The sequence below is a fragment of the Salarias fasciatus genome, chromosome 3 (genome assembly GCF_902148845.1).
Source record: "Salarias fasciatus chromosome 3, fSalaFa1.1, whole genome shotgun sequence".
NCBI lineage: Eukaryota > Metazoa > Chordata > Actinopteri > Blenniiformes > Blenniidae > Salarias > Salarias fasciatus.
The window spans coordinates 14927352-14954060 of NC_043747.1; the positions used below are offsets into that span (position 1 = coordinate 14927352).

The 26709-nt window shown below is 44.7% G+C and overlaps 1 protein-coding gene across 1 annotated transcript in view; it reads right to left on the reverse strand.

Moving 5' to 3' along the window:
* The window catches only part of slc8a4b (solute carrier family 8 member 4b), an 80170-nt gene that overhangs the window by 37548 nt on the left and 15913 nt on the right, over positions 1-26709 (reverse strand). The window contains exons 2-5 of the mRNA XM_030119487.1: positions 1508-1800; positions 677-816; positions 392-544; positions 59-286 (exon numbers count right to left, since the gene is read on the reverse strand). Of these exons, the coding sequence (XP_029975347.1) occupies positions 59-286; positions 392-544; positions 677-816; positions 1508-1718 (732 nt within the window). The 5' untranslated portion in view covers positions 1719-1800. The remainder of the gene's footprint in view (positions 1-58; positions 287-391; positions 545-676; positions 817-1507; positions 1801-26709) is intronic.

Below are 26709 nucleotides of genomic sequence, written 5' to 3' on the forward strand. Positions count from 1 at the left end.
TTTAATCCGGTATCGTTTTATTCCATCTACCAGCAAAGTTCACTCCTTGTCTCCTCACCTCCACCACTCCCGGGGAGAAGACACTGAGGATCAGATAGAGCCAGATGTAGGCGAAGATACTCCAAGCCGCCGTGACGAAAAACACCCGGAGGTGCTTGATTTTGCGCGTCTCTCCGTCGGGAACCACGTACACACACAGGGCGATGATGACGAACATGTTGAAGGCGGCGCTGCCCACGATGGTGCTGGGACCCAGGGAGCCAGCCTCAAAACCGTGACCGCACACCTGCAGCGGGGGGGGGGAGGCCAAAATGAGATCGCCGCGTTCCCATTACGGGTTCCCGTATCGGTCAATCTGACGCGTAGCCGCCCGGCTCATATTGTCACCGACCTCGATAACAGACAGCAGGATCTCTGGGGCACTGGAACCCAAGGCCATTAAAGTGAGATTAGAAACGGTCTCATTCCAGATTCTGACTGTGGCTGTAGTGGTCTCACCATTCGGCCTCTTTATGGTGATCTCCTTCTCCTGGGAAGTAATGACCTGAAGCATGGCGGAGAAGAAAAGCAAGAGGAAATCAATGCACCGCGTCAGTGCTATTTGTTCTGTGTGTGAGTTTTTCGCTTTCCGCTTTTGTCGACTATATTGCTGTGATGTCGCATCGCCGAAGCCCACCTCTATAGAAGACATGAATCGGTCTGCGATAATGCTCATGCCCAGGAACATGTAGATGAGAGCTACAAAGTAAACAATGGCTCGCGCCACTTTATCCCCCACAGAGGGGTTCTGCGGATTCCACACGGGCAGGACCACTCCTGAAACCAAAAGGAGAGACGGATCAGAACGAATCGCACGCGACGTCGGGCTGCTTCACTGACAGGATATTTGAGGAAGACACCACAGAAATATTACTGCGATTATTAATGGGCCGCAGCTTAATGCTTGTCACAGAATGTTTTTCAACTGTGTTCCATTTCAGCGTGCGCAATCGATGTTCCTAGAATCTCCTCGGATAAGGCTAACGGGACGCTGAGGACTTGCTCCGAATGTTTGCACAGCGAAAACGGTCAAAGTAATGATAAACACATTAATGCAGTCAGGCCGCATAATCTAATGCATCTACTGCGCCCATCAGAGCAGAAATTGAATGTTTAGCCATTATTTCTTACATAAGAGGGAAATCAGTTCACTGAAGATGTCAATTTAGAAATAAGACACCCTCAATGAGACTAAGTAGGGGAAAATATTATTTTTTTATCATCGCCTGAAATGTGGACGTCACGCCGTATTCATGGGTTATAAAAGCTCATGATTCCAGATGCTCAAGCACCAAACTGGAGGCTAAAATCCTTCCTCTTACCTAACCTTTTCAGTAAGCCGCGCTCGCTGAAAGGTTTAAGTACAAAAATCTACAGTACAAATGCAATCATGTTAATCCCTATATTGAGCTCACGCTGCGTTTTTTTTTTTTTTTCTTTTCTCACAGATACAGTGAGGGCAGCCCACCTTCCTGACAGGGGTCTCCGCTGGCCGTGCAGTTCTTCTTCTCCGTGGAGCCTGCTCGGACCGGCGCAGGACACGACAGCAGCACGAAGAGGGACAGGAGGAGGAAGAGAAGGGAGGAGGAGGAGGAGGAGGAGGAGGAGGAGGAGGAGGAGGAGTGGCGGCGGCGGCAGGTCGGAGAGGACGGAGGCACAGACATGGCTGCAGGAGCCATCTCTGCTGACGCAGCGAGGCCTTGGAAGGCTGGACTCCTCTGGGCGCTACTGGGTCAGCTCAGTGTGGGCGGCGTCCAAAACCTGGAGGCAGACAAAAAAAAAAAAAAAGAGGGCAAAGTAATTACCAAACTATTCCTGTTCGCTTTAATGTATTCACACACAAAAAAAAAAAAAAAAAGAAAGGAAAAAAAACCTTTCACTCCGCTTCCATCAGCATTTGGTGTCTTTAATTAAGACATGCTGACGGGAGCAGAGCTCCACGTTAAGAAACATATTGCCAGCTTTGGCTTTCTGTCAGCAGAACCTTCTATCGGCGACAAGAAGCAACAATGCGTCCCAGTTTATTGAAACTCGACGAGCCGTGCTGATGGACTGTCTTCACTGCGGGTTTGAACCGTAAAAATGGACAACAAGGCAATAAAGGCGAGTGCAAGTTAAGAAGCAGCCTGAGGTGGAGCTGTAAATGTAAATGACGATACACTTATTCATAATGAAGACCGGGTGTTTTTTTTCCCCCCACATAACACATTTTACATTACGTCTAGTAATGTATACTGCCAGGGAAATGTAAGGAAGCCTTCAAAACCTTTGAATGGTAATGGAGAACTCATAAAATCCATTTTAATAATGTGTATAAAAAGTTCAGCCATTGTAACATCATCATACAAAGCCAAAAGATTCACCTGAGTCAAATCTAGAATCTCTGCACATCTTAAAGGTGGAGCGTACAGAGCAGAAAAAAGACAATCAAAACTCACACAGAAGCTTTTAAAACCTCATTTGCATCAAAATCTTCTGCTTACTATCTATAAAAGATGTCCACATAAGCCTAGATTGGGAGATTTACTCTTTCTAAGACGCTATAAAACATGAATCAAGCCAACCGAAGACAATTTTCCTGCCAGAGTATCAGAGCCTCCAGGCTCCACTAATTAAATGTCATATTTAGATTTTATTAAGAGCTTTAGTCACCAGTGTGTTTAATGCTCCTTCACCAAGACCAGACACTCATGATTCAATAAACCATATTGATTTAATCAGTGATAGTCCAAGGCCAGATTGGCGATGATGAATTTGCAAACAAGCTGATTTCCGTCCGTATTCCTGCAGCACAGCAGAAGGATATTTTTAAATGCTGGTTTTAAACATTGGTCTGCATGTTGTTCATTCACAACCTGATACAGCGATGGTATATAGAAAGCTTTATTTTGTTGCACGTAGTGTGAAAGTGGCTGCTCCTGTGAATGTTTGCAAACCTCAAGCTTAACATCCTTCAAATGTGCAAAATTTGAAGGTTATTTGCTGGTTCTGTCAAGAAAATGTGTATAAACTGAATAGAAACCATCAAGGATGGCAGAGACTAAAAGTACCGTAAAGCTAAGTGAAGAGTAAATATTCAATATAAAGTCCAATGGCAACATAATGCATCACTAATGAATTCTTTTCATGCTTACAAAAGATTTGTGTTGTTTTTTAATGTGAGCGATGAAAAAGTAAAGCGAACAAAGTATTTAAAAAAATTAAGCCAATTTTTTCTGTTGTGACTGGCTGACGGCAAAAATAATTGAACACGACCAACATTTCAGCTCTTGTCTGCTTTGAAAAAGAAGATAACATTTTGTATAAATTGAAATATTAAAAGTTAAATCATCACCGATTTTTTTTTTTATTGTTTTAAAAAAGAAGACAAAACCCTTGAGTCATGAGTGAATCTTTAATCCACAAGTTATTACAATAAATCTGTAAAGATTCTGTGTTTGGTGTTGAACGTGAGCTGAAGAACAAATCGACCGAATTTCCATGCGACTCCAGTTGATACGTTGTGACTGAAAAAGCATCGGAACAGTCGAGAGAAACACTTCAAAGAGTCAGTTTCGGGTTAAAAGTGGGCCGAAACGTTCACGCAAATGTCCACAGACGGGTACACAAACACAAACGGATATTTACACACAGAATGTGTCAGCATGGAAGTACAGAGTTGCTGACCTTGTAGTGACACCAACACACACACACACACACACTCTGCAGGGTTAGTCAGCTCCGGACAAAAAAAAATTGCTGACGTGACCCTGCATTCACATGAACACACACGCTCACACACACCTAGACACACAGTTAGTCATCACGGTGACATTAGCATGGAGCTGCTGACCCCGTCTTCATCTGTCTTCCAGGGTCCCGCTGCTCTGACAGCAACCTGTCACTTCAATACTCCAGTCCCTTCTCTCCCCTGCCGTCTGAACCCCCCCTCCTCTGCTCTCCTTCATCTTTTCTGATTTGAACTGTTTTACACTAAATAGGATTTCTCCTATTGTGTTCAACCCTGCAACTGCTTGTTTTTTTTAAGTCAATTCTATGTAGCCTTTTTGGACCTTTCTGAATGTTACCTGCATCAGTTAATCCAGAAAATTTAGTGTATTTTGTTCAGATTGTCTGAAATGCACCTTTGCAAATGCATTTTGACATCTCTGCACACCAGCTGACACCGTGGCCCGGGACCTCCCAGACAGATAATGCTACAGCAGAGAAACTCAAACAATGTGGGTCTGCACACGACTTCAAAATAACAGATCAGAGCTGAGAACCTTCTCCCCGCTGTGCCTCGCCTTGACCCGGTTTGTCATAACAAAACCGGCAGTACGGTGCAGGAGCTGGGTGTGTCGAGCTAAAAGCTGAACATAACCTCGAGCCGCTAGTTTAACGCTTACATGGAGACTTTTCAGCTCTTCTGACGCCACATATTCATTCTTCTCTTTACTGTCAAGCTGCAGCTCCGCCTGCTCGGGGCAGTTTAACCGACTTCACACAATTTTCAGTCGCTTTAAACAACTTCTTTTATGCATAGCTGTATGAAAGTGTGTAAACAAAACCTGCACTGATGTGCAAAATAAGTGGGATTTCCTTCTAAGGTGTCTGTCTTCTGTGTTTGTCTGCAGTAATCACCACATGTTGAATCCAGGAGCCCCGGGGCGGCGCTGCAGCAGCTTCCTCTCGCCTCCGTTTCCATCCAGCAGTGAAGCTTTTAAAAACTCATTCCACATTCTCTGCACAAACACTAAACACGGATTATTTCTCAGTGGTTTTTTTTTTTTTTTTTTTGCACCCAAATATAAAACGGAAGTCGTTGTTTTGATGAATGAATCAGCTAATCGATTGTTTTGGAGCATTGAGCTTCTTCAGAGAGACGCTGCGACTCAGGTTTTTGGCTTTCAGAATTCACATTCCAGGGAATAAAATGAGGTTTACGTGAGTTTACATGTTTTCCTGAATACATTTTGGCTTGAATAAAACAGTTCACCGTTCTCCAGATGGTTAAAATTAAGAAATGTCCTTGCAGGGCTGATTGCGGTTGATTAATTTTGCATTGATTTGCTAATCGATTCTTCAATTAATTCTCTAAATTGTGCAACTGAAGCCTCTTTTTCAGCTGAAGAGTGAGAATTTAAATACAACAGTATTAATAGAATACTGTTTAACTCAAATCTAAAGGAAACCAACAGTCAGTGAGAGATCATGTCATATTTAACGCTGTAAAACTCACATTCGCTGCTAACGCCTCAATTACTTCAGTGTGTTTATGAAAGCTTAATGCAGTCCTGTCGCTCTGTCTTTCCCTTTTCTTTTTTCTGAATTTCAGCTTTTCTTCTCCTCACTCGTTCCAAGTGTCTCCGTCATCAACTTCCTCTCAACCTCGTCGACATCCTCCTCCTCCTCCTCCTCCTCATCATCATCTTCCCATCCCCGAGTTAATGTCCTGTTGTCCCTCGTCTCCCTCGCTGCCCACGCTCCCCACTTCATGTCTGTAGCACCTCTCCATTTCCCCCGCTTGCTCTCTCTCTCTCTCTCTCTCTCTCTCTCTCTCTCTTTCTCACCGCCTCTCTCGCGTCGGCCTCGTCCATAAACAAATCTGTTGCTGTTTCACTCTTCAACACGGGGAGTAGATCTGCTCGCACAAATGTTGATAAAGCAGCGGTAAAGGCAGATTCTTTAACACATAAACATTGGAGATGGGTGAGGATGCAGACAATCTGTGAATCCTGAATGTGCAGCGCAGCAGGTAATACAGAATTAAACGGCTCGGGTTTCGAAACGCAGCCGCTGCTGGTTTTCAGCTTAACAGCTTAATTCTGTATGGAGGAATTTGGAATTTGCATGGACACACTCGTGCACAGGGGAAGCTATTAGTCTTGAAAGTGTGATGATGTTAAAAAAGAGGTCTGAGACGAGTGCTCACAGAGCAAATGAACGAGGGAAGAAAAAAAATCAGGGAAAGAGAGCAGGCGGACGCCAGTTCCACTGATCGGGCTTCCTTTAAAAATGCTGCATTGATCAGTTATTGTGCAGCAAAGTTAAATTATCTTGGCTTTAGTGTCTCATGATCTGAGGCCAAGACCAAATCGTACAGTAACTTCCTGATCTGCTGTGTACATGAGTTTCTGTGTGCGTGCGCGCATGTGTGTGTTTTTTCTCTTTCCTAAAGGCTCTTCCATGTAAGATATGAATCATCCTGACAGATCACACACACACCATGACCTCTCCGGGCTTGACAGGGATGCTCATGCATGTGCGCGCCTGCCGCCAGACATGTATGTAAATGAGGAGTGCGTGTGCACGGAACGGCACGCACGGGATCCATTCATTCGCTCACCGACGCACAAACCTGCCACGTGCGCTTATTGTTCTCCCGAGTCAGTCGGCCGATGATAATTTACACCGGAAAGCAGGTTGTGTGTTTCAAAAGATTGAAAATTAAACTAAAGCAACTTGTTTCCTTGCACGTCGGAAGAAAACAAGAACATAGCAGGTCAGGAAGGAATAATTAACCTGTAGCACAGCTGTGAATTCAGAATATTGTGATCTGCAGTAAGCAAAATTCTGAATTTTGCTCAAAATCACACCTGTTGAAAGTCCCATTTTCAAGCCGCGCTGTTGGAACCAGTGTTTTTAGGCGAAGCCCTGCAGGCTGCCGGCTCCGTACTGTAATCTGGAATAATTTCATCTCATTTGGATCCGCCTGACTGTATTATAAACATCATGAAAGCTGCTCCTTTGTACGAAAGCCACTCACATTTCACAAATTAGCTGGCACATCCGTGGGAGGGAAAGCAATGAAAATGTCACATAGATTAAAGCCGGTAAATCACTCCCTGAGACACACAGGCAGCAGAGTGTGTATTTTGACAGTTTAAGCACTATTTTTATTGAAACAACATGTAAGCAACAGCAGCCGATGCTCTGTTTGGACGACAGTTGATAGAGTGATTGATTTGGCGCGGGCTTAATGGCCCTTCTGTCGCAACCTGTGCGTTCGGGGGTCAGGGGTCACGCTCAGGGACACACAAAGTTTTGGTTACAAGCCTCGATTCCACTAATCCAATGTAAGAGAAAATAAAAATAAAAACTGAATCTGAACTTCTAAAAGTGTGGAGAACGGCGCGAGGACGAGACGAAGGCAGACAGAACTCATATTCACACCCACTGCAGAGCACATCAGACACACACACACACACACACACACACGAGCTCCGACACGGTTATTGAAAGCAGTAAGAGCGCTGACCATGGCTGTTGATTCATATCACATCAGCCGAGCCTCACTGCTCTGCCCTGTTTGGCACCGTGAATCACCACATGCATGCACGCACAGACACACACACACACACGCACACACACACATACACACACACACACACACACACACACACACACACACACACACACACACCACACACACACGGACGGGGGTAAATGTAAGGGCTACACGGAGTTCTATGAACTGTAGGTTTAACTGGCATTAACACTGTCATTTTACTTGGAGTTCCGTCTTCTCACGTTGCCCGCGCTGCCAGCTGAAGTGAGATCATATCACTGTTTCAAGTGCAAATCACCTGTGACTTCTCCAAACACCCCGAGGAGAGCGTGAGCGGAAGGCGTAGGTAGTGTTTTGGTTTTTGTGATCTCGCCGAGGCCTCCAGATGAAGACCTTTTATATAACGACACGAGGATAGAGGCTAGATCTGGATCCACGCGCTCTCTGAAGACTACAGCTGTATGGTTTCACCGCTTCCTCGAGCTCACTTTGAATTCCAACGTTTCCCCACAGTGAAATAACACCAGATTACTAAAATTGAATTATTCACTGAGATGGAATTATCTGGTTTTTGGGGGACTTGCTGTGTTTATCGAAGAGCTGCAGAGGTGCTGTCATTTGTCTTCTTATTCATATGCAGTGAGTCTCACCGTTGCAAATATTTGTTTTCCTGCCAATCACGAGCCTGAACTCAGCAGATTTATTTAGTCTGAAACAGCTCAACTCTGACTGGACCCGAACAATAAAGTCTATTTCCCAAGTGGTGCGTTTTTATGCGTCATTAATTTTCAATATCTTACTGACGTACGATATTAAAAAATGGGGGAAGCTGTTTACTGTGACAATCATCTTTTCCCACAGAGCTTTCACATCACTTACTTTGTAGCTCAGCTGCAAATAACTGTGCTTCTGTTTCCCGGGGAAATCATAGAGACGCACATTAAAGAAAATCTGCATATATTTGAATCCGTCTTGATTTCTCTATTAAAAAAAAGTATTATTATTGCACACCGTCTCTGTGTTATTCCTTCTCTTTCACTCCAAAGTGATTCTCCATTCCCCACACAGAGAGATGAAGCCAGCCTATCTGATCTTGGTCATATCTGCTGGTGTGTGTGTGTGTGTGTGTGAGTGTGTTAAAAAGTGTATGCGTGGCTGATCATTGGCTGCACCCATGGATGCTGCAGGCTCGGGGGAGAAGGGCGATGGTGGCGCAGGGTGCAGGAGGAGGCGGGAGGCGAGGCTGCGAGGCCGAAGCCAAGAGGAGGGGAGAGAAGTGAAGCTCAGAGAGCGCCGTGGCTCCTTGACGAATGCGAGATTAGAGGCGAGATGAGGAGGATGACGCAACAGGGTGGGGGGGGTGGGGGGGGGGGGGGGTGGCTGTGCAGGAGGAAGGAGAAAGGTGGGGAGGAAAAAAAAAAGGAAAAAAAAAGAAATGAGACGAGATAAAACCCTGGAAAGGCAGAGATACAGAAGGAGATGGAGACAGAGTGTGTGTGGCGGCGGGATTACAGCGATCGAGTGGTTGGAGAGTTGAGCTGATGAGATGCGTAATTAAGCAGATTTGAGGGGCGATGGCGAACGCGCCCCGCTGGGCCGTGGCTACAGCTGTCCAAGCATGTTAGGCGTTAGCGTTGCACAGCGCCGCCCGCACTCCGGAGCGCTGCGCAAGATTTAAGACGATCTCGCGGACGCAGCCCAGTGGAACGAAAAGAAAGACATCAGAGACACAGCCAAGCTGTCCTCTCCAAATAGCCTGATACGTTGATGCAGAATGCATCAGTGAGCTTTAGGTTGAGGGTTTCTCCGTGTGCACGTGTGTGTGCACAGCTCTGGGGAGGATGACGACTGACAGCTGTCGGATGCATCTATACAATGTTTCATGGTGTTTTTATTCCACACTTGCACGATGTGCATGTGTGACCGGAAGAAAATAAGAAAAAAAACATTAGCAGATTCCAGAAGTGATGTGTGTCGGGAAGTCTGGTGCATTCACTGAACGCCGCTTCAAAACTGTTGCATAAGCAGATTTACTCAGCCTCAAATGCATCCTCTGGAGGCTGGAGCGGCGGCCGACGCACCTGTTCCTGTCCCGCTTCAGATTAGGAGACGTGCATAAAGGTTTAATATTGTATATTCGATAAAAAGGGGTTTTTATTTTGTTTTGTTTTATGATGTAATCAAAAATACAGCGTCTGAAAATCTTACTGTGGAATGTCTGGTGGGAGGTGCTTTTCTTTTGAGGTCGTTGCCCTTCAGTGTAAAGTTTAACTGAGCATCTGAGTGTGTGTGTGTGTGTGTGCACGTGTGTGTTTGTGTGTGGCCAGTACCCTGGTGGTCACTCAATGTTTCCCTCTACAGGACGCTGTTCAACATTGATCTGCCGCGGCCTGGGCTCATCCATCACCTCAGACACACTCGCACACACACACACGCAGTTCCACAATGTTTTTTTTTTTTTTTTTAATCTGTTTTCGTGATCGAGTTGCTCATTAAAGAAGATCTTTACATTTAAATTCAAGCAACTGATTTGAGCTCAGACTTGCAGATTTATGAGCTTATAGTATTAAAAGTTTTTTTTCTTCATGAGGAAAGCACCAGAACAATTCATCGGCTGCATTAGATGGCTACTGATGAATTTTGCTTTGAGCTTTTAACTGCTGTAGTTTATATATAGAGTTTCAAAAACACGAAACTGCCGTTTAGCTGCAGCTGTTGTCTTCAGTCCAGCCAGTTTCTAATCCTGAGGTTCAGTGCGTCACGGTGTTTTTTTGCGACAATCCCAGGAGTCAATTTTTAAAATCCCGTTCGCTTGTTTGACGCAGGAACCAAAAAGATGCTGTTGTTCGGGCTGGCACTGAAAAATAGGCCACACTTAGTGCCTAAACTCAACCCGCTCATATTCTCCGTTCCAGCCTCGCCGAGCACCGTCTTCAATGTATGGATGCCGGCGTGAGTCATACGATGAGTAGTGAGTCGGATCAAGCCGCCGGCCAAAGGTCACGGAGGTTAAGAACGAGAGACGCAAACAGAGCGAGCTTGCGTGTAATCTCATGGCTTAGGATGGAGACCCCTGCGTTTCGCCCGCACACACACTCCTTATCCCTGGAATCCACCCTCTCAATTTGAAAAACCATCCCTGCTTTTTTTTTTTTTGCCAAGTGGTAAAGATTTTATCCGGCGTCGAAACGTCTTCAGAAGAGGAGAGGGCGAAGCTAAGTGCAAAAGTGAGGCAGGCTAAATTCCACCACAGGCTAACAAGTCAGTGTGGGTTAATATTCTCCCGTTGCAAGGAGCTGAACTCCTGCACTGTTTTCCTTTCCTTCTATATCGCCGCATCTCTTTTTCACTGTTTATATCTCCTGCGATATCATCTAACTATTGCTTCGGCACTTTATTATGTCACACGAAGCCTCATACAGCGGAAAGATAAACTGGCCTGCAGCCAAAGTTTTCCTTCTTTTTCTTTTTTTTTTGAACAGTGAGGCCTTTTTTCATGCGCTGACCCTTTGTCACCAGGCTGTGCGAATGAGAAAGTTTGTGTAGGCGAGAACATCAGCCAAATGAGGTTAAAAGGGTTTTAATGGGCTGTGACATTAATACTAGAGAAGATGATGCACGTTGGGATGACGCTGCCTCTGTGTGTGGAGTGTGTATCAGCGGATAAAGTGTGTATGCATGCACGGTTTTGTTACTTTAAGGATGTTGGACTAGGATGTATTTGTTTTAATGCATAAATAAGATGGGTTTTTGGTGCACATATTTACACATGCGTCAGTAAACGGCCGGTTATGTTATCAATCATGTCAAAAAAGGTTCAGATAATTGTAAACTGGGTAAAGCAGCAGCAAAGATGGATGGATGAAAATGGCTGTAATGTCTAAAAGCCTGCTGATATTTGAAAAAGGAAGAAAGATAAACACAAGAACAAACCGTCTCCGTCCACAGTTGCATAACGAGGGAATGTATAGAAGGCTTATCATGCACAAACTTCTCATTACAAAGATGAATGCACATTTGAGATTTCAGTGGTGCAAAAACCATAGCCACTGGTCTGAAGAGATGAGTCACTGTTCGCCCCATTCCTGTCAACCGGGCTAGTGCAAGAGGATGGTACAGGCCCGGAGGCTCGACCCCACGAAGGGGATCTCGTGACTGCGTTGAGCTGTTCAGGACATTTCGCCCGTCCGCTTAAGAGAGTAAGGTCACGACAAATCAATACAAAGTTGTTGAGAGTGATGCCCTTTATGCTCCGACGGAGCTGCCTTAACGCGATAGGTCAGCTCCGAGATGACAATGTTTTCATCCACGAGGCACCGGGGGCCGCCCGTTTGTTCAAAGACTGAGAGAATGGAGTGACTCACATGACGGAGCCTTCACATTCACAAGATTTCCACCCAGTTCAACACAGATGGGAGAATTTCAACAATCCATTAGTGCTCGTCATCGTCATTGTCAAGACAACAAATGAGAGGAAAAACGAAAAGAAAAGTCTTTCATCTACTTTAGCAGAGCCGCAGAAAGGTTAAATCAAAATGCACAAGAACTGTCGCGGCATCACACGGCGGTCCAACACCCAAAAAAGATGCTCAAGGCAATTTCTTACACCCAGTGCAACGTGATTTCAAGTGTCTGTGCTTCTCTGAGTCGGGCCCTGCTGTCACTCCGTTGTCTCACCTTTCAGCCTCCTTAAAACAGCAAAAGTACTGGTGTGCGTCGGCGTGCCAGTTCAGTGAGGCGGTGATTTGTTTTATTTTAACGACACATGATTATATTTTGAGTTTTGCTTCATCAGAATGCAGCAGTGTCCCTGTATTTATTCCCAACGTGCACGAGCTACGCATGTTGCACATTTTGCACAGCTTGAATATGTATTCAAGCCTTTCTCCACATAGCTTGCAAAAAAACTCTCTCTCTTTTTTTTTTTTTTTTAACTCATACAAATCCAGACCGATAACAAAAATCTGAAAATAGATAAGTGGCTCTGGCTTTAAAAAAAAAAAAAAAAAAAAAAAAAAACTCTGATCCATTATAGCTCTAAATACACAACTACGACAAAACAACCAGGCGCTGACGCTACAGTTAAAATGACAACAGTAGACCTTGAAATAGGTAATTACAGCAACGCAACGCAGTGCAGACTGTGTGCTTTAGGCTGTTTAAACAAGGTCTTTTATATACGTTATTGCTTCTATTGTGTGTGTGTGCGTGTGTGTGTGTTTTGTTAAGCAATGTGGAAACCTCAGGACGTGTCGTCCAACCGCACATTAGCACGGCTGAAAGCGCTGTGGTGATTTCAGTATGAAACTCGGGCTGCTTTGAATATACGAGCGGAGAAGCCACAGAATGTGTGCGCGCGCGTTCGCGTGCGCGTGTGTGTGTCTGCGCAAGAGTCACTGAAGGTGAAAATTTTATCATCACACACATCCTCGTCGTCCTCCTCCTCCCTCCCTCCTCCTCCCCTGGGCTTGTTTTAGATAGATGATGCAACCCTGTCTTGCTTTCTTCTCCTTTTCTTTACCGCCGTCCTCCCCGTCCTCCCCCCATCTGTTTGCTCGCTCTCTCTCTCTCTCTCTCTCTCCCCTCTCCTCACCTCTGATGCTCCCCGCCTTTGCTTTCCGCTGTTGTTCTTTTGCAGTATCTGTTTTTCATCACTTAGTCCTTTACCCTGCCTGTTTTGTTTTCCCTCTTTTCTTTTTTTTTAAACACCTTGCTGTCATCTATCTTCCCTCTTCCTCCTCTACTGCCTCGCTGCATCTCTTTCGCTTTCCCTCCACTCCCCCTTTCTTTCCCCCTTCCTGTGTGCCACATTAAAGCAATCTTAATAAAAAAAAAAAAAAAAGGAAAAAAGACTGAAGAAAATCCCCTTGTCACAGAGAGCTTAGGAGAGAGAGAGCGCAGGGAAAAGAGGCCATTTGCTCCAACATGTATGTGCGTTTCATGTGTAGAGGAAGAGTGTAGACAAAAGAGAATAAGAGAAAGACAAACAGGCACACAATGACTGGAAGCTGCATTAATCCCAGTTGATCTCTCTCTTATGGTGTAATGAAGTGAAGTATACCTGTTTGTGGATTCAATCCTCCGTTTGCATGACGACCCTCTCGTTAAAGACACACTTATCTTTATCTCCCCACACACTCTCCTCATGCCATAAAGTAATGATAAGTTTGGGATCCTATTAGTCACCCTAGTAACAGCACGGGGCCAATCATGTGCTTTAAGCCAGCCGTTCTCCACTTTACTCTGTTCTTCCAGTTGTCACCGCCCGGCTTCTATATATAGACACACAGCATATACGTTTGGTTTTTTTTTTTTCACAGTTTCACTTCTCTCCCTCCATCTAATCCGTCACTTGTTGCCCAACAGTCTTTGATAATCTGCTGGCCAGAAGATCCGGGTTATCGTGGGAATCCGTCAGGGTCCACGAGTATTTAGTTCTTAAATATGTGCATGTGTAACACATGTTACAGAACTTGACAGCATTCTGATTTTTAAACACATTGTTTTGATCAGAACAAGAAGCTGGAGGAAATCCACACATGTGCAGGAAGAACATGAACATTTGACTCAGAAAGGCTGCAAAGCCCAAACTCGAGTTAGAGTTCGAACTATGAGCGCTTGACTGCAAACCACCACACAACAATATGACAATACATCTGACATTACGACAACTTTTCTATTTAAAAAGAAGACGTTTAACTTCAACAAAACACGGTCATTCGGCCACAGCTCTACTGTCACTACAAGGACTTTATGTCCATTAAAACTGCTTCGCCAGCGGCCGCAGAAAGCACATTATGCAAACACATTAGCACTAATTCACCCGTGTATCCAGTGATAAGCCCGGACAAGAAGCGAACTTATAATGACAGGGATGGTCAAATACACTGCTGAGACAAACCGCATCTGCAGCTGATTTCGTCAGACAGTCGCACACGCTAATATTTATGAGATTCCGTCTGTGTTGTTCGACAAATTAAAGATTCATAAAGAACATTTGCGGCCGCAGTGTGGCACAGTGAAGACCTCCCGTGCAGCAAAAAGTACTTTGGCACCGGAAATGAAGAATGAGGGGGACAGCACTTATCTTCAGGGTGGAGAGAGAGGAGCTAACATGTCGCGTGGCGTGAGATTTGAACGAGAGGAGGGACGTTCAGAGAGAGGTGGAACAAAGTGGGAGGCGGGGAGCAGAGACCGGGCAGACCTCCGCGCTGTTGTGGCGTTACCACAGTGATTAATGGGAAAGGAAAGTTATTATCATTATCATTATGAGTATGAAATGAGTGGGTGATGCACTCAGTGTGTGTGAGTGTGTGTGTGTGCCAGATGGGAGAAACCAGAGTAATGTGAGCGTTCACAGGGACAACATTAACTAAATCAATTAGATAAAAGGGGTTTTCCTCATAAATTACACTCTTAAGTGGAGATTACAATTACAAGCTGCAGCAAACGATCGTCTCACACACACACACACACACACGGAGTGTCCAAAAGTGTTAGAATATTAGATTTCTAGTTGTTTTATTAAGTCCTCCAGCTGTGTGTAATGGACTGGCATGGACGAATAGATCATAAAAGTTCAATTTGGACGTCTGCTTTTCTGGAGCCAGTTTGTTTCCATAAAGAGTAAAATACATGAACAATCCAAAAGTTTCATTACTCTGTGATTAGTGAGTTTTGTATTTGATCATAATTCAGGGCACATATTTTCCTTCCAATACCAATGCAGCAAAATTCTTTAGAAAATATATCTGATACTGATGATAACATTTTTACATTATAAATGTCTTAAAACCTCTTTTTAAACAGCTAAATAACAGCAGAACATCAGGATCCATGCATGTCTTTTCATTCATCTAACTCAAATGTGGGCAACGGCTGGCTCGTGGCCCTCATGTGGCCCCTGTCTGCCTTCTTTGCGGCCCATCAGGAAAAACAAACAGAAAAAGTAATTTATTCACATTCAAACCCATTTTCAGTGTAATTAGTCCTTCACAGCAAATTCACAGCTATTCAGTTATCTCTCTGTGTTATATTAGTTGCTTAAATTGTCATAAATTGTTAATATAACATGATGGTTTGGCCCTCCAGTAGAGATAATGGAACTTTTATGGCTCTAGTCAGTATTGCACACCACTGACATAAATGGATCTATTTGTCAAAATCTGGTTATTTCCATAAAAGTTTCCCACTGCAGCATCATTCTGGCAGCTTCTGTCCCACAGTTTCATGTTTTGACAGGACGGGCTGCGCAAAGTGTGCTTCTTATCCTGGGTGTCTATTTTTATTGTTTGTTTTTGAAACGTGTTCTGTTGCCTGAGCCGCCCAGACACACACACACACACACACACACACACACACACACAGAACCGAAACACGCATCTGTGCTCACAATCTGTCCAACAGCACCAACAAATCCACTGAATACCCACACGAGAGGGGCTGTGTGTGTGTGTGTGTGTGTGTGTGTGTGTGTGTGTGTGTGTGTGTGGGTGGACACATGTATTGAAGGACAGAGTGAGAAGAGAGTGAACTTCAATATTTTACTGTCGTACAGACAATTAAACAATCGCAAGCACACACACAAACACACACAAAGCGCACTCAAATAATGGCTGCTGTTGTTCACAATGCAAAGTAGCTGGAATGAACCTTTACTGCTATTATGGAGAAAAGAATAGTCTCTGTTGCTGCCAGGAGTGGCCACACACACACACACACACACACACACACACACGGAGACGCACACACACAAACACACAGAGACGCAGCAAATGAAAATGAATCTGGACAGACCTTTGCCGCCGTTGTTGTAATGACGACGACAGCTAAGCAGCGAGGTTGGCGGCAATATTAACAGGTGCAATTAGCGGAGAGACGCACACTAACAGAGACGTGCGCGGCGGCACGGGCTCGGCTGCAGATAAGGGAGTTTGGCAGCTAAATCCAGTCCGAGGCTCGGGAAGAAAAGGACAAAAGACAGAAAGAGGGCAGAGGAAGGCAATGAAACAATGAGCAGACAATAAACGGGGGAGAGATTTAGATTACGAGGTGAGAGTTTTGCCGGGGATTTGGCGGCCAATCAAATCACAGAATTACCAACAGCTTTGCCACTGAGACCCGGCAATCAGCGTCTGAATGGACCTTGTTACCTCAAGGTCACGCACACACCTATCCAGAAAGAAAAAAAAAAAACACACACACACAAATGAAACCGGACAGCGGTGTGAAGGATCGAGGACACAGCACTATTTCAAGGGACGTTCAATTTTCAACATGCTGTCTCACCGTCACTCCGATTCTCCCTCCTCAGATTCACATCTGAATGCTCGTCCCGCGAATAATACCAACAGGCCCGCTTCCACGGTCTCGGCTTTCAGCGGCGTGAGGGTCTTCTCGTCGGCACTGTGTCTTTATCGACTGTTTGAGGAGCTCAGTGGAGGGATTAGCCGGCTACTTGTGTGAGCATTGATTGAAGAAAAGAGGAGAGCTTAAACAGGCCTCCTCCGTCCAAACACAACTGCAGGTCTGACAGGAATTAGGAGCAGATGCTCCCGAGCTGCATTTACACTTCAGTAAATGTTGTTCACTCCGTTCACTTACATAGAAATAATCCCTCCCGTCACGTATGAACCAGCTTCAGTGTTTCGCAGTGGTTTGGTGTAAAATACCAACAAGCTGCAGCGACCGCCATGATCGAACTCAAATCAGCCGCGGCGCAGCGATGAGGAGCTGCCGGCTGAGCGCAGTCTGATTATTCTGACCTCGTGTTTGAAGCATTGCGAAAGACTGTTTCTGCGACTGGAACAAGGTAATCAGTGTTTGGCTCATTAGGAATAAATTCTGTTAATTAACGGGAGTCACAATCGATAGAGGATGAGGCAGAGGAGAGGAGAGGAGAGGAAAGGAGAGGAGAGAGCTAAAAAAAAACGGTTTATATTTTAAAATGTGACAGAAGAGGGAAGGGAGAGTCAACAGCAGTGAGCGGAAGAAATGAAGCAGCATCACAAACAGGAGGCGAAGCGAGGGAGCGAAGGAGATCTGCAGCCTAACTAATATAGACAGTGTGGATTTCCATTATAACCTTGAGGAGGAATGAAAATCCAAAAACGCGAGCTCCATCACAATGACAGCCGCAAAGATTCACACACCGTCTTGACTCATATATAAGCCGCCGGGAAGATGCAACATCCTGCACGAAATCCTAAAACCCTTCCGATCACGCAGAGTGGAGAATAAAGCGTCCGGCGCCACGTTATGGGGTGTATTATATCAAAAAATAAAGAATGGGAACAGAGAGCAAAGCGAGAATACAAACCGAATGTCTTACCTTCAAGTGTAATCTATGGAGATGAGACAGGGATCAATTTCAGCGGCAGCGGTTTGGCCATGGCCTTCACCGGGGCTCCATTAGCTCTAACCAATTTGTCTGGCCTCTAATGCATTCATGTCGGGCTAGCAGGCGAGCCCGATATGTTTAATTTTAAAATGCTTTCTGTCTGAAACAAGCCGTCGCGCTGCAAACGGCGTGGAATTCATCCTGCAACGACGGGAGATTAAAGACGCTGGCGCAGAATGAGATTACCCTCAAGTTACCTCAAGAAGATCTCGCTTTTAAAAATCAACTCATCAACAGTAATATCATTGTGTTTTCATGCAATAAGGCGAGTAAAGTGACTCGCGCTGCTGAATTTGCAGAGGATAGAGTGCTGCATCAGTGGATTAGATGGTATCCATCCAGCTGCATGTCTGCAGCTGATTTTATTATTGCTACATATATTGAGGAATATGGGAATTGATTCTAGAAGGTGAGATTTGATCTGCCGTCGTGTGGCTGTACTCCAAATGATGAACGCAGTGCGAAAAGGGGTCTCCCGTTAAGTTTCACATGAAATCAGACGTTAAAAACTCATTTTCTAACGATTATGCATGTTTGAACAGTGATGCAATCAACATTTATCACAGCCGACTGATTGAGCCCAGAGCCATGAAGCAGCAGTTCTCCTGCAACAAGGTCAACATCACCGCCGTAGAGTCTACAGCTTGCACTAATTCACAACATTTCCCTGCAACGACCTAGAGAAATACAGCTTCAGAGTCTCTATTGTCACCAAACATTAGAATTCACTGACAGTAGGCTGTTTAACAGACAAGGAGCTGAGAGTACTACTGCATATCAGTGGATGTGAGGAGTGTCAGTAATTAGGTTAATGACACTTGAGGAAAAAAAAATGAAGAGAGTAGAGCCACAAAATATCAATCGATGGATCACTCAGCTTACTGAATCTCAATCAGGAAAGGTTCCACAGCTCAAATACGTGGAAGACGAGGATGGGAATGAGTCGCGGCACAGTAACAGAAACGCTCCGACAACATCCAGGGTCGTACTAGAAAGCAGCCCCATGAAGAGATCCGACGTTGCCCGGAGCACTTTAAACTGCTTTTTTTCTGGAAACTGGCAAACGCATTCAAGTTGTCCTCTCCGCTAACATTAAATGAGTCAGTCCAAGACATTCATGTGTCGGCTTTGGTGAAGCGCAGTGTAGCTTTGCAAAACGCTTCCTTAGCCAAACGTGATCAACATCCCTAAAGTGGTGAAAAATGTCTAAAAAAAAAAAAAAAAACGCTGAAGAAAAAGGAAAAAAAATGCTATTTTGTGAGTAATTTACCACTAGAATTCTTCCTCTCAGATTTACTGGGCAGAGTTAGTCAGTGCATCTTTTCCTGAAGAGCCCGGAAATTTCAGCTGGACACTTGATGATGCAGAGACTAATTGTCCATTATGTAGGTGGGAGCGTCTGATCCCACCTCGTTCCTGTAATGATAATGGCTTCTCGCAGTCAGCCGTTAATTACTGCTGCTGCCCTCGTGCGTCTGTGTGTGTGTGTGTGTGTGTTCATTATGCCGAGCACGCTCGGCGAGCGTAGCCGTGGGTGAAACCGCCGCGTCGCCACGGAGGGACGGCGAGAGGAGAGACAAAGTTAAACAGAGACTCCGACAAAACAGGTGCAGCTCGCTCCTGAGTCACGCTGACCTTCTGATTGGCCGGCCGGGCGCCCGTCCGGGGCGGACGCCGGCGTGCAAACATAAACACACACGTATGGCGCGCAGCTGCTGGTCGATGTGGCGCGGCGATGTCAGGGTGGTTGATTTCACTCGTCTGCACTTGACACAGCCATCTGGCTTAGCTGCAGGGAGCGCTGCCGCACAAACACACACACACACATTTACACACACACACACACACACACACACACACACACACACACACACACACACACACACACACACACACACACACACACACCAGCAATACCTGGAGCACACATGCACACCACTGTTCCAATTAACAATCAGAGAAAATTAAGACAAATGTCCACCGTTTCTATAGAAACAGCGCAAAACGGTGCAAATAAAATTAAAAAATCTAACATGCAGATTCCCCTCCGTCTCAAAGAGCTCCAACAAATGTACTCTGTGTTACCCTGCTTTCAACCTTCTATAAATTGAAAGTGGTGAAATACTAAATCCAGGCGTAGCAGAAGGCGTAAGCATCCGACTATGGAGCTGGAGAGACTCTGCAGCTGTCGTCGCCGCTCTGCACCTCCCCGAATCTCCCCTCAGTTCGGCAATGCCGCCGGTGGGATTGCAGCACCTTCGCTTGTCATTTTCTCTTGAGAAGGTTTCAATTCCTGCACACGGTGCTCCTTTCAATTTCCTGTTGGAGCACCGGCGCTGGAGTTTCGCATACGAATGAATGTCCATTTCAGCCGGCGTCACACTTGTCCACCGCCGGGTGAAGTATTTTAATGTAGTCTCTGGTGTACCAGAGACTTCCTTCTTCATATAACCTCCTCAGTAGATCCATTTCTCGTTGCAAAGCATGGCAACAGAGACAGTGGTTAAAGAAAAAAAGTTATTTACTAAAGATTTTTGGATCCAGGAGGCTAAATTGCACAGTCAAGCAATAGATTACACATAATGTGCAAAATGGATCAGATGTGCTGTTTCTGACAGGTGTAATCTTCAGAGCAACTCTTCAGTACATCAGTTGAAAAAATAATTTTAATACATGCAAACCTTTCTGAAGGTGAATGCTAACAGATAGACCACTGCTGACATAGAATAGAATAGAATAGAACAGGTTTATTAATCCAAAAGGGAGATTCCTGAAACCAGGACAGTACCAGCACAGTGTGACAGTAGCTCAGAATAATGGTTGAAGGGTGTTTGTGTCTCTGACAGTTCATCCTCTCCAGGGATTCAAACCCACCATCGTGCCATCACAGCCTCACCTCATTAACCACTGCACCGCTCATATCCGGTACAATGACTTTTGTCCAATCATACGGTCAGGCTGTGGCTAAATGTTGAATTAGATGTAATGTAGAAGCGACTGGAGCTTCCCCTCCATTAAAATCCAATAGTCCACTCAACAGTGCATTGGAAGTAATGGCTCTGGTAGATTTCCTTGCATGACTGTGCACACACGAGGCATAAATCCTGACTGGGCCGACGTGGAGCAGTGTAGTGTGGGCGTGTATGTGTGTGTGTAAGCATGTGAGTGTGTGTGTGTGTACACAGCATCGGTGCCCTACAGTCAATACACCAGGGAGTGTCAAGAGGTGGTCTTTGCTTCCTCTGCCTCATTCAGTCAAGTATTCCCATCAGAGCAGCACTTACCTGAACACAAACAAGCAATGCAGACGGACGTTCAGGAGATTAGAGCCGGTTCACATGTTTTCACCTCAGTCTAATCGAACCTACAGCGTCACTGTGTTGAATTTTGGTCTTCATGCAGCTCGTCTACATGCGACCTGAATAAGGTTATTATATGACTTCGTTCAATCGGCTCATTTAATCACAGGATTTCTTTTCTTTTTTTTTCTTGGAGAACAGAAAGCTGAGCTGGCACCTTGGGGGACACTGTCAGCCAGTTTTTCCTTCCAAATGTCTTCCTTCATGTACCGTCCACTGACATATGCTCTCTCCTCTATCTTTCCTCACCATGGCTAATCATTATGTATCACTGAAATCTCCCATTCTTGCTCGACAGCGGGTGATTTTTTTTTTCTCCTCTAAGGCTCTCTGCCTGAATTCTCTTTTTTTCAGGCTTTTCTCTCTCATCTTCTCCTCAGATGGCAGTCAAGATGTCTTTTCCTTTAACACAAGATTCCTGTGATTTTGGATCAGAGCTCCAGTTTTCGCTTTACTCACAGTTTGTGGTTTTTCCCCTTTCCAACGCACCCAGATTGCCTGTTATTGAAGTCAGTGTCGTTCTTTATTAAAATCTCTGGCACACCTCCCATTCTTTATCTCCAGAATTATAATTCCCATCTATTCGTTTCACCTCATAAAGTCATTATCTGTTCTAATTAGGTTTAATCTGGTCTCGTACTCCATCTCCAGCGATCATCCATCCATGCTCCACCTGCTGTAGCCACCCTGCCTCTCACCTCCTTCATTCTTTGTTTTTTTGTTTTAGTTACATCTGTCACCAACTTCCAGGAGTCACGTTGTTTTCCTTAATGACAAATAATGTCGCCTCCCGGCTCCTCTGCGTTTCTGTTTCTTCGCCCGTCTTTCTTTTATGCTCTTCCTCTGTTATTTATCCGGTCTCCGCTCTCCGCCGGTCGGCTCGTTCTTGGCGCTATTGATTTGTACATTCGGCGGGGCAATAAAAAAAAAAAAAAAAAAGCGCCATCTGCTCACATCAGCATCTTTGGAACATATGGCTACAAATTAGGCAGTGGGTAAGTCAAGCTCAGCAAAAGTAATCATGTCAACCCTAGAAATAGTTACCATGCTAAACGACTTAGAACCAAGACAGTGCTTTTTAATTGAATGTATTGCAATTTCAAGAGAGAGAGAAAGAAAAAAAAAAAGGCATTCAGTTTTCATTATTTGGTCCCAATCAAGGACTTCATTTGAATCTGGCTCACATCTCGATCTCTAATTGAACGCATTTTAATTACCTGCTAATGTATTCATTACTGATCCTGCTGTAAACCACTGTAAGCATTCACATATTGATCAGAGTCAAGATCCATAACGCACAAGGCGAGAGATCTGGGCTCGCAATAATCCTCGTGCACACATTCAGCCCCTATTAACTTGCAGCTAAAAGGTTATTTCACTGGTATTATCGGTATTTAAATGGACTTTGACTTCCAGGCCAGCACACAGACATCCCTTCCTATGTTTTCTTATTTTGCTTTTCACTTTGTTTTTGTTACTGAGTTTGTCACTTTAATTCAATTCATGACATCTCTATGAATTATACATGAACAAGATAAAAAAAAAATTGCACAAATTCAACTCAGAAATTAAACATTTATGCTGTTCCCCTTCTCTCTTTTGCTCGCTCCCTATTTCTGTCTCTTTCTCCCTCTCTCGGCGTCTCAGTGCCTGCAGAGAGCGTTCACGCACACACGCACACGAACAAGTGAGAGGTGCGTGTGGATCCAGAGTGAAGCGGCATTGTGCGACTGACCGAGGGGATTTCAGAGGTCAAAGAGAAGCACGGAGCTTATATTCGAATAAGAACACCCACCTGCACACACACACACACTGTCTGACACATAGCTTCTGCAACACGGGGTTGCAAAAAAAAAAAACCTTAATTAAAGTCTAAAGTGTGACATACAAGCTCATACACTCACACACACACACTGATACGCTCACACCCCGAGTGTGTGTTTTGCTCTTTTCTGAGAGGTATTGAGTCGAGGGTGACTGACTGAGTGACTCACTGTTACAGCTGACTGCCCGTTTGGCCGTCCGCATCGCCGACAGACACACACACGGGCACAGAGATTCAATAACCCGCACGCACACACACACACACACACACACACACACACACACTCGAACAGACAGCTGGGCACTGAATGCTTTCTAAAGGTGTGTAAGTCAGCTGAGGAGATGAGTCATACCTGTCTTCACACACTTGACTTTGCCACCACCTGGCTGTCCGAGCCGAGCGCTCTCCAGAGGACGACGTGCCCGTTTTGCTTTCATGCAGAGGATCTAAAAACATTTCTCACATGTAAATGAGGGGTAACAAGAATATTTATGACCCCGTAACGCTCATGGTCACATTTATTATGAAAACCGGCCAGTTTGCCCCCATCTGCCTGCAGCCAGTGGATTTATGTGTTTTCGTCCCTGATCTGTCGTTTCCTCTCCTTCTATCCTCTCTCGCCGCCACCTGTGTTCTGGTTTCTGAGCTTTTCCTTTCCACCATCACCATCGTTTTTTTCTCTGCAAAACTGCCCTGAAATGGCTGCGTTATATTTGGCGCTATATAAATAAAATTCAATCGAATTGAAGCCACTGGAGCCCAGTTCAGCGGACATTTGTAATCGTACTCAGAACAGTAAATAAAACTATACATCACCGACTTGTATAATGTTATTCCCTGTTTTGTTGCAAATGAAATGCTGAAATCGATAACCATTCTCACATCTGCCCTATTTAGCTAGCAAGCAATTATTCAAGTGAGAATAACGTGCAACTCATTAGAAATGTGGCCTCCCAGGTGAATAGTCGATGCTGGTTTCATAAAAACGGCATAGAGGAGGCCTGTTCAGCTCAGTACTAGACCTATTGGGTTGTTATAACTGACATATAGTGTTGGATTCTATTGATTACTAAATGGAATATACTAGTGATCATTATTATCAGTTCAATCCTAAATAGGAAAACCCCAAATCTCTCTCTCTCTCTTTATAACTGGCCTCCTGTCTTTCTTCATTGCTGCTGTGGTTGTTACAAAAACCACTAGGAGGCAGAATTGATCACACCTTTAGGTATGAGTTGGGACAGTTAGGCCCTTCAACCACATATTTACAGTTCCCAATAAAATGCCATTTTGATAAGTCAACAGTATTCAGATCCACTGCAACAGATTTTAAAGGGTTTTAAGACTTGTATTTTTTTTGTAAGTGAGGTGTTTTGCATGCCTAAAGCTTCCCTGTTCAAATCTCGAAGCTCTGCACACCAGACATCAAACATCATCGATCTTCTCATTTGTGAAGCTAATGTGCAATTTCCAAAACAAATCTTATGCTTGAAAAACAGATCAAAACAACTATTTATGAAAAGATGAATCTCTTAAATTACAAAATATAATAAAAAAAAACAAACTGTGACCAATCCTGAGTTCTCAGCAAATCGATGTTTCCACCCTGTTCTGCTTAAGTCAATTTGAAATGTTCACAGAGCTGGGACCTGCCGGAGGGCAGTCACGATTTTTTTATTTTTTATTTTTTTTGCCCTCCCAACAAACTCATAATGAAGACAGTGCTTACCGAAACTTGTTGAATGCACTAGAGCTTCTCGTGTCAAAACAAAAGTGCCACAGAGGTCCAGACAACTTAGCATTGGCAAGCGGCGCTGGTAAATATTTGCTCGGATTGCTTCTCCTTCCCTCGGCGGCGGCGCCATTTGGCTCGGCGCGCCCGCAGGAGCACTCAATATCAGCAGCCAGACGGGTCGGCAGATGACAGGTCTGACTGCAAGTCATACAGCGGCGATGTCTCTGCTTCGACACGGCCGGGAGGCTCGCCGTCTGACACCCGACCACTCAAATTCTAATCACACACGCCAGAGCTTTCTGCTGAATCACTTCAGTCTGCTTAACCTGTATCTGGCGTCAGATTTAGAGCTGGAAAACGCTCTGTTTGAACCAAGTCTTCGGCGTCGGTGTCGTTTGAAGTGGCGGTTGCGTCTGCACGTCTCCGCCCGTCAGAGGTCACTTCGGGAGGCTGGGTATCGCCGTGATCCTGCCTCAGGCAACCCATACAGCAGCACCGTCACACCGAGAGCAGCGGAGACCAAAGCTTCACGTCAGACGCTGCACTTACCTATATGACGCAGCATTGTGCCGGAGAGGAGAATATATCAACACGTGCAGGAAAAAAAACAAAAAAAAGGAAAAAGGATCCAGAAACTGCTAGGTGGGCCACCTCCAGGAGCTGACTGTGCGCCCGTGAGTGTGAAACAATCATCCAGAAGGATGAGCCGGAGTGTCAGTGCACCAGGGCACACCTCCAAAGGTCAAGCTCAAAAGCTCATTCGAGGTTGTGATTTGAAGCAGTTGGAAAAACACAATTGATATTCCGGCGCGCCCACGCCGCTCTAAAGTTCTTATAGATTTCGCCCGAGTCTCAAATCTCCAGTTCCTGCTGAGAGCAATATCCCTCCACCCAGAGCCTTCAGGAGGACTTTTGATTTAATGTCCTTTAGTCTGGTACAGGCAGCGACTGAGACTCTCGCCCAATTTTCTGAAAATGAACCCACTAAAATACAGCCGCCGGGGGGAAAGAGAAGAGCGAGATTAAATTAACAAGTTACTAACTTGGCTCCAACTCCACTCGCGTCAGTCTGAATTTGGGCCCAAGCACATAAACCTAACCGCACGCTTCACACATAATCAACGTAATATTATAATAAGGAGATGATATTTGGATGCTTACATAATCCTCCATGGGTGTATTAAATGTGTTTGGTTTCAGAGTGTGATTCTCTCGATTGATTTCCACTTGCTAGTAATATGTAACCTGTCTTAATTAGAAAAAAGATACATAAAAAAAACATATTATAGTTTCTCATTGCCCACAAATCAGCTTCCTGATATAATTCTTTTCCCTTCTTACCTTCTTATTAATACAACAATTACAAGACACAACTGTGCGTATGTAATGGAATCATGCATATAGATATACAGTATATATAGAGAGAGCGTTCCTATTTGAGTTGATAGACTTTCAAATGGATGGTTGTGAATCACACTCCCTCAAAACATCAAAACATCTACATTCTTATCATGAGTAGAAGACATTCACAAAATCGTAATGCATTAAAAATGTGTGGTTATATTCCAGAGGTAATTACTACAACCAGTACAGAGAGCCATACATCTTACCTTCAGGCACAAATACAGGTCGACCCTCCTTTTCCATGTCTACAAAGTCTATGAAGCCCCACGTCGGGTATGTAATTGGCATGATTACATTGGAATCTGCTGATTTATCTGGGTCAAGTCTCTTTTCATTCCATGTATTAATGTGAGCTTCAAAAAGCTCCTTCAAGTAAACAGCAGCAGATTTCAACCTACTTGGAAACCGGAGCAGATGCAGCAAATGACACCGTTCAGAGCAGTTCGGTGCAGATTTTACTCTTTAAAGTACATTTTATATCGTTACTCACAACATTACCATGCACGTCATCAGAGTGGGCTCAAGAAACAAAGCTAACAAAGTTGTTTTTAGGAGGATTTATGTAAGTAAAAAGCTTGGGATGTATACAGAGAATGTTGATGTAATACAACATTTTCCCTCCTTGTATTTCTGATGGTTGGGAGTTGCTGTGCGTCACAGCGTGAGATGCAGTGGGAC